This window comes from Corticium candelabrum, chromosome 7, assembly GCF_963422355.1.
Source record: "Corticium candelabrum chromosome 7, ooCorCand1.1, whole genome shotgun sequence".
In the NCBI taxonomy this organism is placed as follows: Eukaryota; Metazoa; Porifera; class Homoscleromorpha; order Homosclerophorida; family Plakinidae; genus Corticium; species Corticium candelabrum.
Window position 1 is genome coordinate 3,968,582 of NC_085091.1, and position 11,776 is coordinate 3,980,357.

The 11,776-nt window shown below is 42.3% G+C and overlaps 1 protein-coding gene across 2 annotated transcripts; it reads right to left on the minus strand.

Annotated features, from left to right (window-relative positions):
- Positions 1 to 208: 208 nt before the first annotated feature.
- On the minus strand, positions 209 to 3,323 carry LOC134182075 (EF-hand domain-containing protein D2-like). 2 transcript variants are annotated; one of them, XM_062649407.1, is made up of 3 exons: positions 3,171 to 3,323; positions 2,947 to 3,094; positions 209 to 618 (listed from the first exon to the last, which is right to left on the minus strand). In XM_062649407.1, exons 1-3 carry the CDS (start codon positions 3,299 to 3,301, stop codon positions 361 to 363), a joined length of 537 nt encoding a protein of 178 aa, XP_062505391.1. In that variant the 5' UTR covers positions 3,302 to 3,323; the 3' UTR covers positions 209 to 360. The 2 variants fall into 2 exon arrangements, with proteins under 2 accessions (XP_062505391.1, XP_062505389.1); XM_062649405.1 differs by having other exon boundaries at positions 3,150 to 3,322.
- Positions 3,324 to 11,776: the final 8,453 nt, after the last annotated feature.

Sequence of the window (11,776 nt, forward strand, 5' to 3'; positions counted from 1 at the left end):
GAGCGCATGCGTGCCTTGAGGTAAGGAGAACCTCCACCGGTGTGTATCTGGTTTTGCCATCTACAGTATCTGTCTGTCTGCGTGGTCTGCTGTCTGTCGCTCTGTCTCCTAATTAGGTACAAGCATCCAGCTACTAATTTACATGCCATGCACATTAATAACCACTGGCCAATACATCAGACTGCTGAATACCAACCTAATGACCAGATTTACAGCTGCTCAAGCAAATATTAAACCAAATCATTTCAAAAATCACAAACGTGCAAGAACAGAATAAATCAAGCAATGCAGTGTTGTGTCCTACAGCAATATTCTGCTGAATGAAATCAATTAGATATAAGACAGTGCCATACTTCTAAACTACTTAAACATAGAAGCTTTTTCTTTAAATGCAGCTCGCCTTTGTGCACTCTCTTCAGCTTCTCTCTTCTTCCTTTCTTGTTCTTCCTTGATTTCTTGCTCAAATTTTGCTGCAGAAGTCTGCTCTTTTACTTTAGCCTCAAAGAAACTCTTGGCTCCTGACACACCCTCTTCAGCAACATTGCAAGTTTGTGCAATCTGTGCAAGACCTTCACATTGCAGTTCCCCGGAACGAGATTTACGAAAAATAAGCATAAACTGTAAAGCATAAGTAGATGTCAGTAACATACACTTTGGGACGGACGGATCTGTAGATGATGACATATAAAAACTAGATATATAAACAAATACGTATGTACAAGACAGCCAAAATTAGGCCAGTTCAAAAATAATTCTGTTTTCAGTCACCCAACCAACCCTTTCTTGTGACAATACTAAAAGGTTTGAGCCATCGATATGTACACATGGTTATTTCTGCACTCTTAAATTACTGCTAATCAAATTTCTGCGTTTCAACCAGGGAGACAGTTACTATAAGTACACACATGTACATGTTTCTAAAGAGTGACTGCCTGGGACTCCGAGCATAGATTTAAACATCTGCAAATTATATTTGTGCGCTCCGTGATTTCTAAGCAGAATTCACAGAAATATAATGATCGCAGAAATAACTGGTTATACGTTATATATAGCTCAAGTTTAGTATGCGTTTCGGCCATGCATTCGTTCATCGTCAAAACCGGCGTAGTAGAAGATGGTTTGCAATTGTTTAGGAATCATATCTACTGCTGCTAACCGAGTAAGAAAGTCCATTGCAATACGTTTTACAATGTATATCGCCACTCAATGTGTCCAGTTCCCTTCTCATGCTCTTCTAATTGGCTTTGACTAATTACATTCAAGCTGCATTGCACTCTAGTGCTACTTCATTAACCGATGGGTGAAATGCATAGAGATAGTAACACTGGCCGGTCACGTGATGTACAACCATATAACCGACCGGCTAGGCAACGACATAACACGTGACTGAATAAATAATAAAACTTATTTATTACTCGTTCATAGGATTCTGTTATGATGTAGAAAAGATATGACGTTATTATTATTTATAGTTATGACCTTCCATTTATACAGTTTACCATATATGTGTATAGAAGTAATCTCTCAAACAGCGATACAGTACAACCTTGCTAATCCAAACAGCCCCATGCCAAGCCCTATTCAGATTAGTGAAGTTGTCCGGACTAGAAAACGCGTAGCCTCGGAGGTCCAGACCTCACCTCGGACACTCAAGCCATGTCCACACTAGACCAGAATAGACTGTGATCGTGCTGATCATGATCTGATCTGACTGGCGAGTGTCCACAACACTTTGAAACCGATACCTCTGTCTCTTTTTCGGTATCACGTGAGTGATGACAGATGTACAGTATGTGCAGTTCTTTGCTTGTGGCAAGTATATGCCAGTATATGGCAAGTAGGTGTTTGACACTGTTGTCAAGCAGTGCAGGCAAGCTGATCTAACCAAAATAGAGATGAAGATAGGTATAAAACATACTTTTGATAGAATATGCTGATTTTGCATCATTAAACTGTCTAATATAATTTTTAGGCTGTAATGCTACACTAAATTAATGTCAAGTGGCATAAGTATTGCCACTTTACACAAAATAAAAGCAAAGGTATGCATAAAAACACAATCGCAATACTATGCACACATTTATCCATTTAACATTTTGAGATAGCTTGCCGTTGAACGTCAAAGCGATTTCTCGATCTTTTCCTTGTTGCACGTGACCCAAAAATGGGTGGAGCACAGAGCGCACACTAGCGCGATGGCATCCAGACAGACATATACTATGTATGAAGTTGTAGACTAGCTGTCAGTGTACCAACGCATACATCTGACTTGCAGTTGTTGAATTTCTGTACAAGAAACACTGCTACCGGAGCATCGTCTGTCGCTACGGGTATAGGCTAGTCCTCAATTCTAGCCAGCTTTTGTAGCTACCGTGTAAAGATAGATGCACAATCTGTGTTGCTGGTGGTGTCCGGCACCTCTCTGTGGCTTATTTCACGCTGCGAGTTTCAGAGCCATCGCGTGATGCTCTGTGCTCCACCCATTTCCAGGTCACGTGCAACTAGAAACGATTGAGAAAGGGCTTCGTTGTTCAACAGCAAGCTATCCCAAGATTGTAAATGGTAAATGTAGATAAAGAACCTCACACTTGTTGTTAGCTTTCCCAAAATGTCCAGTATGAGGAGCAAAACAGCCGTGGCGGACAAGAACGCGATTCTCCTTTCTCTTTGTACTAGGAATAAAGGCTGTAAGTCATAGAACGTGGTGCACCCGAAGATGTTCGCTTGTTCTGCTTCGTAATGACACAACTTGAAATCAAATGGTGGCACGTTTTCAAGTTTGCGTGTGTGTGCCTGCGCGTGCGTGGTGAATCGTGAGCGGGCACCTTTAAACATTAACTTGTATTAGGGTGGGAGTTCCCTTTATTAAGTAACTATAGGCAGTACTAAAGATTCTTTGCAATTTTATCTTCAGAGCATTAATTAATCTAGTTATTTCTTTCTTACCTCTCTAAAACTGATCTGACCATCATTGTCTTCATCGACTTCTTTGATCATCGCTTTCAGTGACAAATGGGTCTGTGGAGACCCTAGCTTTTCCATCATCAACTTCAACTCCATAAAGTCAATAAAATTACTACGGTCAGTATCGTACCTAAAATAAAGATAAACAGAAAGCAATTTTTCATTTACATTTGCAGATGTCGTACTTCTGAAAGACTTTGCGATACTCTTTGATTTCTTGTATGGAGAACTCCTTGAATTCTGCGTACACAGATTGGGAAACCTTAGTTGGCTGTATTTGGCCCTCATTTATGTCACTCTGCCTTCCAAGCTTTCCTGCTAGTTCTGAATCCGCCATGGCTGTAGCCCGTATGTCATATCTAGGTTCCCGGATAATGTTGAGGCTGCTGGAACAGCACGCAAATCGTTTCATTTCGTTATGGGCACGAAGAGCGAGCTCGTCTCCGTCGCACTACGATATTTGTATTGTTGGCGGTGGAATTATGGGAATGGCTAGTGCTTTCTTTCTTGCAAACAAATTGGACCCAACAGGAATATGCGTTATAGAAAGAGATACAACGGTTTGTACGTATGTCAGTCAATTCGTGTTTGAGTGTTTGGTAGTTTGTCCGTTTTGTGTCTCGGTTTGTCTTGTGCCTATATGCAGTTTGTCTTGTGCCTATATGCAGTTTGTCTCTAGTAGTAGTGGTAGAGATTTTATTTTACTCTAGTAGTTTGCGTTCAATTGTCCGAATCCGGCGTTCAATTATCCGAATTCGGCGTTCAATTATCCGAATCCGGCGTTCAATTATTCGATTCAGGCGTTCAATTATCCGTTGCGTCTAATACGCGTGAAGAGCTAAAATAGTCTAGATAGTCTGCGGTTGAGCAGCTGCTGAAATACTATCATTCATCGATGTATCAGCCGTCTCTACGCGCTAAGGCCGTGTTTCCACTAGCTGCACCTTAAACTAGTTTAGCTTAAACAGGTTTAAGAACTAAACCAGTTCAAGAAAGCGACTGTTTCCACTAGTAACTTGCACATCCGGGATGTGCAAAACAAACAGTCTAGGAACGCCTTATTTTGAACTATTGGGCTGCTTTGTCGCTGAGTCAGAACAACTGTTGGTTGTCACTGATTCAGCATCTGCTAGTAGGAATTTGCATGACGATGACCAAGGACACCGTTTTGTCTCTTTCCATAGCTACTGATTTCTTTCCCCTTGTTAACGACCCTTACATCTTTTAGGGCGATCCTATCTCAGCAAAATAGTCAATATCATCAAAACGACATTGTCGTGAGCCATCAAAACAAGCGCGCTACTGTCACGTGACAGTTAAACCTAAATCACTTTGCTAAACCTACTTTGAAGTGGGTTTAGGAAAGCAGTTTAGGTTTAAAATAGAACTGGTTTAGTGCAGGTGGAAACAGGTGAATTCTTATACCAGTTTAGCTTAAACCACTTGTTAAACCGGTTTAGGCACTAGTGGAAATGCGCCCTAATTTGTAACATTTCGCACGCACTCTGGTCTGGAAGTTTGAGGCTAGCGCAGGTGGTGTTCACGTGACAAGGAGCATGCGCATTGCAAGCGTCTGATTTGCCTGCCAGAGCGTGCAGCAAACCGCGCCATCAAGAACGCGTCTGTACATTGACATCTACGCTAATGGTAATTGCCGAGCGTAGCGAGGCTGGGTGGGTGGGGTGTGGTGGAGGAGATGGTAGAGCGTTGGTGATGACAGCCGGGATCTTGTATTCCGTGATGAGGGTTGAAGGTTTGATCCTGGTGGAGGCGACACTGTCGCAGTTTCCTTGAGGAAGAAACTCACACACACTTGCTTCTCTCGACTCATGAGTATAAATGAGTACCTGGTCATTGACTGGGGTGGACAAGGCCACTGGCTTGGCAGCAACATCATGCAGCAGACGGGTACGTGTGGGCCTTGGTATCCAGTCCCAGAGCTGTGCCATTGTCAGTGCCCCTGGATGACTCTGGCCAAGCTCCAGGTGGATTGTAGCGCTGGCCCCAAGACTCCACGTAGTGCATGGAGGCCCTGTCTCTAGAGGCAGGGGCGCTATCTCCGCAACTGATCTCAAGGTCGACGTCGAAAGACGTGGAGGGCTTAACATTTGTCCATGTGTGTGTGTGTGTGTGTGTGTGTGTGTGTGTGTGTGTGTGTGTGTGTGTGTGTGTGTGTGTGTGTGTGTGTGTACACAAATCTCAAATTTCTCCTCCCCACAACCACGTTTCATGATAGGACCTACCTTAAAATATCGTTTCCATGTTCGACTACAGATGAGTCTAGGAACGATTTGTTTAAGTGAGCAAACGGCGACGAAAAAGCTTCATGAACTTCTGTCACCCCATCCTTTTGTGTTGTAGCTGGGGATTGTGTGTACTTGACAAACAAGAAACACCTTCAGGAGTTGAATGCCACCTACAGTCAACTATTCACACATCCCGTACTACAATCAATCCTTTACTACACTGAGCTGCATCTAACACTGTTGATAGTCAATGTTTGCCGATATCAATTTCTATGTCAGTAAATACCATACCACTGTTGTTACAACGGAACTGAGTGCATACCTAGACTGTACATTTCAATTGTCTTGATCACGATCGCAAAACGACGACTACCTATAACAGGCCTATATACATAATCTAAACTACTAGGAAGTTTGCATGTTTACTTCTATGACAGGTAGGGTTTCAACAAATACGTATTGTCTAGCTAGGACTCGGCATTTCAGTAGACGGTCTGAAAACTCCCTTGGACGTGTTACTCACCAACACGAGGTGCCTACGGATACCATACAATTAGTTACATAACACTACATACGAGTTGTATGGTATTCGTAGGCGCCTCGCGTTTGTGAGTAACACGTCCAAGGGAGTTTTCAGACCGTCTACTGAAACACCGAGTCCTAGCTAGACAATACGTATTTGTTGAAACCCTAGCTGTCATGGAAGCAAACATGCAAACTTCCTAGTAGTTTAGATTAGGTATATAGGCCTGGTATAGGTAGTCGTCGTTTTGCGATCGTGATCAAGACAATTGAAATGTACAGTCTAGGTATGCACTCAGTTTTGTTGTAACGACAGGGGTATGGTAGAAATTGATATCGGCAAACATTGACTATCAACAGTGTTAGATGCTGCACAGTATAGTAAAGGATTGATTATAGTATGGGACGTGTGAATAGTTGACTGTAGGTGGCATTCAACTCCTGAAGGTGTTTCTTGGTTGTCAAGTACACACAATCCCTAGCTACAATACAAAAGGATGGTGCGACGGAAATTCATGAAGCTTTTTTGTCGCCATTTGCTTACTTAAACGAATCGTTCTTAGACTCGTCTGTAGTCGGACACCAAAACAATTTTTAAGGTAGGTTCTATCATGAAATGTGGTTGTGGGGAGGAGAAATTTGAGATTTGTGTACACACACACACACACACACACACACACACACACACACACACACACACACACACACACACACACACGCATGCACACAGAGCTTGATGGAGAGCCATATAGGACCACGCCCCTTTCTGTTGTGGACCCGGGTTAGAAGCCCCGCTACGCTCAGCAGTTACTGTGCAACGGTCCGTTTACCTGCACGCATGTAGATACTGTAAACTACGTACCGTAGTTACACAAACTAAAATAATCTACATGTCTTCCAGCCTAATATCCATCTAGAGCCTTCACCATCAGAACATGTTAAGAAGAATTCAGGCAACAAGTGGGCACTATCACTTGGGTGGCTCCATCGGCAAGATGTGTAACACAGTTGCTGTCTAGCTGGTGATAGAGTTGGACCTTCCGTATTCACAACATCACCATGCATGTTGTCTGAGGCTACGTTTGATATACACTTTCACGACCTGAAAGCAATATTCCCTTGGATTCAGACAACAGCTGTATGGCAGAAGTCTGATACATGCTTGTCATCAGCTGTGTTGAAAACCACTTGCTGCTCCACACCTCGATGACAAGGTGCGATATGAAAGAAATGTGCACGGTTTATAATTAGACTCTTAGGTGTTCTAGTTAATGAATGACTGAACAAACTAAACCGTCTGAACAACTACCTCGGATAATTGGACTCCTGAATCGGATAATTGAACGCGGGATTCGGATAATTGAACGCTGGGTTCGGATAATTGAACGCTGGGTTCAGATAATTGAATGCCAGATTTGGATAATTGAACACAAAATACTATAGTATAGTAGAGTTCCGGATCTAATCTCGGACATTTCCTTATGTCGGTCACTTGTTCTCTGCCAAATAGCTGCAGCCAGACCTAGCTGCTACGCTAGCATCATAGTCCTACTGGATAGCAACTAGGTAGAGCAGGTCACGTCAGCATCCGTCGTCGTAATGTTGCTGCTGTAGAACTTGAAAACTGATTGCACCTATTCTCAGTCACAGAGTATCATATCTCAGTCAGTGCTTGCCATCTCGTTTCTATAATTCCATTTGAGATGCAAGTCATCTCTCTTGATAGGCTCCTTATATGACTTCCTTCCGCCAAATTGTTGGTTTTGTCTTGTCAACCTCTACTCTCGCAGCCAACGAAAAAGACGGATGACTCACGGACATAATCTCAGTCACCTGATCTCGAGTGATTTTCTCTCTTCAGACGCAGATCTGAGGCGCTCTCTTGGCTAATGTTATAGTCATCACCGCTGGCTACTATACCTACGGGGTGATGTTAGTGGTCGTCATGCTGTTGCTACGGCAGAACGTGAAATCTGAGAGACAAATACTTGAATATTTTATGCGAGAGGATAGTGTATTCTATCCAGGGGGATAAAAATGTGGTGGGATGAATTATACTGTCACACGGGTCTTCCAGGTAGGGTAATCCGGGGTAATTTCGTATGCGGGGTAATTCTGTACAGTTTGATTTCAATGGCTGATCACGGCTCTGAACCAAGCTCTGTTCTAGTAAGTAAGCACTTGTTGAATAGAGATAATTGTCTAGCCCTCCGAATGGAACAATAGAAATGACCAGTGTTATCGTTTGTAGACTGTAGACAGCAACTTCTGAGCGAAGGTACCACATCTGCTGACCTGTTTGGTTTCTAACTTTCAAGAACAAAGGTTGTTTTGCAAGTCTGTTTGTAGCCATAGGATTTGGCATTCGGTAGGTACGATCTGTCAGTGGTAAACTCACTCACGAGATAAGACTTGCTAGTAAAGAGCTATCCATGCAATGTTGCTGGGCATATCCCTAACTACTTCACTAGCGCTCCGCTCAATCATGACAATGTTGTAACTTCTAGTTCCGATAACTGTAAAATAGGTGACAATAGAGTAAGTTTAGCTTCCAGGTCGTACATCTCAGCGACAATGAATTTCTACGCTGTGCTGACTAAACACTAATTAGGCTGGTAGGAAGCATTTCGAAATGGTCCGGTTTAGTGTGTGCTAAGAGGGCGTGGTCCAAGGATAGTACGTTAAGAGAGTGTGGTCCACAGGTACTGCACGAAGGGAGCAGTCTCCCAGTATACCCATATCTATTATTTACTTTCGTTTACCAACAAATACTATAATGCAAACTATTCAAATCAGAGACGAAATCTTCATTGACAAAACGTCTGAATTGTCTCAGCCTGTGCTAGCTGTTGACAAACACGTTTGCAACATCAGCAACATTCAACTTTATATTATATATTAGTTATATATTAGAAATTATATATTAGTTATTTAATTACCTGTACCTTCAACCAGAAGTGTTAGCCAATCGTCGGCTGGCGGAAGTACAAAATTTGAAATATGGTCCGGACAAACCGGATCGATTCTTACGACCCCGCTAATTGTACATCTCAGAAAGACATGCAGACTTGATTTGTAAGTGTTAGTGTGCATTGAACAGTGTTAGAAACCCCAAACCTTTGAAAGCGAGTATTGGTAAGTATATGGAATTGCCCCACCCACGCAAGCTGAGCTTCGACATTATATCCTGTTTCTAATCGAGATGAGCAAGGACACGACCCCAAATTTCCTGTATGTAGTGCAGTGACCAATGCTGAAGGCAGATCCAAGAGCAATTTAAAACGGTGTGTTGCCTACACGATACGGGTCATCAAAGGCAAACGTGTATGGAATTACCCCGGATTACCCTACCTTAGAATAATATATACAAATACAAACTAACAAGATAAACTATATGCATAGACAGCAAGACTACAGCACACTAACATATAAAGTAACAAATATAAGTAAAAATTTTCTATATGGGGTAATACTCTCTAATGATAGATTTTCGAAGAGTCGAAAATAACTGTAGTTCATAAACTACATGGTAATGAATTTCACAGAGTTGCTCTTCTATATTCAACCGTCCTCTTCAGTGTCTCTGTTTTGGGTTGAGGGATATAGAGAGGGAGTTGGTAGTACTAGCACGAGTGCATCTTTAAGTTATCTGTTCGGTGTCCGTTATTGACTTGGCCAGAGAACCACTAGTAGCTTTTTTGTATGTGAATTTTACCAGCTGTATCCCGTGTCTGCATTGAAAATTGGCAAATCTTAAGTGTGGAAACAATAGTTTGCTTGATTTCATGAAGTGAGGCTATTTGTTATAACATGTACAGCTTTCTTTTCCAACCGATGGAGTCGTTGATTCTGTGTCGTATTCAATGATGACCACGTACGCAACAGTAGCAAAGTCAATGCTAGGCTGCATCACAACTTTATGGAATAAGGAATTTTCCTTTTTAGTCATGTTGTTTTTGTCTCGCCAGAGAACTCCAATCTTTCTAGAGCTTTAATGATAGCTGCAGCATGATGTTTGCAAGAAAGATTACAGTCAAAATTGACTCCAAGATACTTAGCTGTAGTTGTTGCAGTAACTATATCTGAGCCAATGCAGATATGAGGTTGCACAGAAGGATGATTATACTTTAAACTTTTTGAAGTACAAGAACTTGGACTTTTTTGCATTCAACTAGTAGATTGTCTTGAAACCATTTACTCATTTTTTCAATATTCGCATTTAAGATCTTGCACACACTTGCAGGTGTAGGACCTGAGACATACTGCACATTTAGCTGCATGGTATAAGTGGGATTACCAGAAACTTGCTTGTCGGACTCTGGTAACAATACCGGCATACCGGTATAGCACGAGTGAGTGCCGGTAATGGCGGGGGAGCAACTACACAGGTAATTCTACTGCATACACGCCATAATTCGATTCGTTGACCTAGAGAATGCAGCTTCCTCCAAAGCCCAGCTAGAAAAGAGAAAAGTTGAACAGCCAGAAGGTATTGAGAGTGGATCTTCGCTGTGTGGCAGAAGATCATACACAATCGAAAAGCTAGTGGTACTACGCAAGCATGATGAGCTCGGTGGAAACAAAATGAAAATCGCCAGGGAATTAGATTGTCTCATCAGTGCATACGCGATTAGGTTTGAACAAGCAGAAGAAATCACAGCACTGACAGATAAGGAAGAGAGGAGACGATGAAGAGGAGGAGGAGGATGAAGACAGAGAAATCCAAACATTATATGGTTGATTATGTACTACATCTAGATGAAAAAGTATACGTCTTAGTGTTTATTTATGTTAGTTCAATCAATATCTAAGAACGGATGCAGCGTAGATCTATGTGTCCAGTCTATAGGAGGTTGGTCAAATCACCTCTCTTTCTTCGGCATGCCGGTATACCCCGGGGTATACTTGCACCCTGGTAATCCCCGGCTTAAACCGGCATGCAGCTAAATGCGTGGAAATATGGTATACAATTTGTGACAACATCAGGCATCTAGATCTCTTGTGTCTAGAATGGACCCAATTTGGATTCGTGTGGAACTCCTTTATATGCAGTTTGTCTCTAGTAGTAGTGGTAGAGATTTTATTTTACTCTAGTAGTTTGCGTTCAATTGTCCGAATCCGGCGTTCAATTATCCGAATTCGGCGTTCAATTATCCGAATCCGGCGTTCAATTATTCGATTCAGGCGTTCAATTATCCGTTGCGTCTAATACGCGTGAAGAGCTAAAATAGTCTAGATAGTCTGCGGTTGAGCAGCTGCTGAAATACTATCATTCATCGATGTATCAGCCGTCTCTACGCGCTAAGGCCGTGTTTCCACTAGCTGCACCTTAAACTAGTTTAGCTTAAACAGGTTTAAGAACTAAACCAGTTCAAGAAAGCGACTGTTTCCACTAGTAACTTGCACATCCGGGATGTGCAAAACAAACAGTCTAGGAACGCCTTATTTTGAACTATTGGGCTGCTTTGTCGCTGAGTCAGAACAACTGTTGGTTGTCACTGATTCAGCATCTGCTAGTAGGAATTTGCATGACGATGACCAAGGACACCGTTTTGTCTCTTTCCATAGCTACTGATTTCTTTCCCCTTGTTAACGACCCTTACATCTTTTAGGGCGATCCTATCTCAGCAAAATAGTCAATATCATCAAAACGACATTGTCGTGAGCCATCAAAACAAGCGCGCTACTGTCACGTGACAGTTAAACCTAAATCACTTTGCTAAACCTACTTTGAAGTGGGTTTAGGAAAGCAGTTTAGGTTTAAAATAGAACTGGTTTAGTGCAGGTGGAAACAGGTGAATTCTTATACCAGTTTAGCTTAAACCACTTGTTAAACCGGTTTAGGCACTAGTGGAAATGCGCCCTAATTTGTAACATTTCGCACGCACTCTGGTCTGGAAGTTTGAGGCTAGCGCAGGTGGTGTTCACGTGACAAGGAGCATGCGCATTGCAAGCGTCTGATTTGCCTGCCAGAGCGTGCAGCAAACCGCGCCATCAAGAACGCGTCTGTACATTGACATCTACGCTAATGGTAATTGCCGAGC

Bases quoted from the DNA above. Each gene is read 5' to 3' on its own strand.
- LOC134182075 (XM_062649405.1), bottom strand. From the start codon at position 3,301: ATGGCGGATTCAGAACTAGCAGGAAAGCTTGGAAGGCAGAGTGACATA. The intron at 3,095-3,149 runs GTACGACATCTG...TCTTTATTTTAG, and splicing joins TATCGCAAAGTCTTTCAGAA to GTACGATACTGACCGTAGTA. The intron at 619-2,946 runs GTAAGAAAGAAA...TATGCTTTACAG, and splicing joins GTCAGATCAGTTTTAGAGAG to TTTATGCTTATTTTTCGTAA.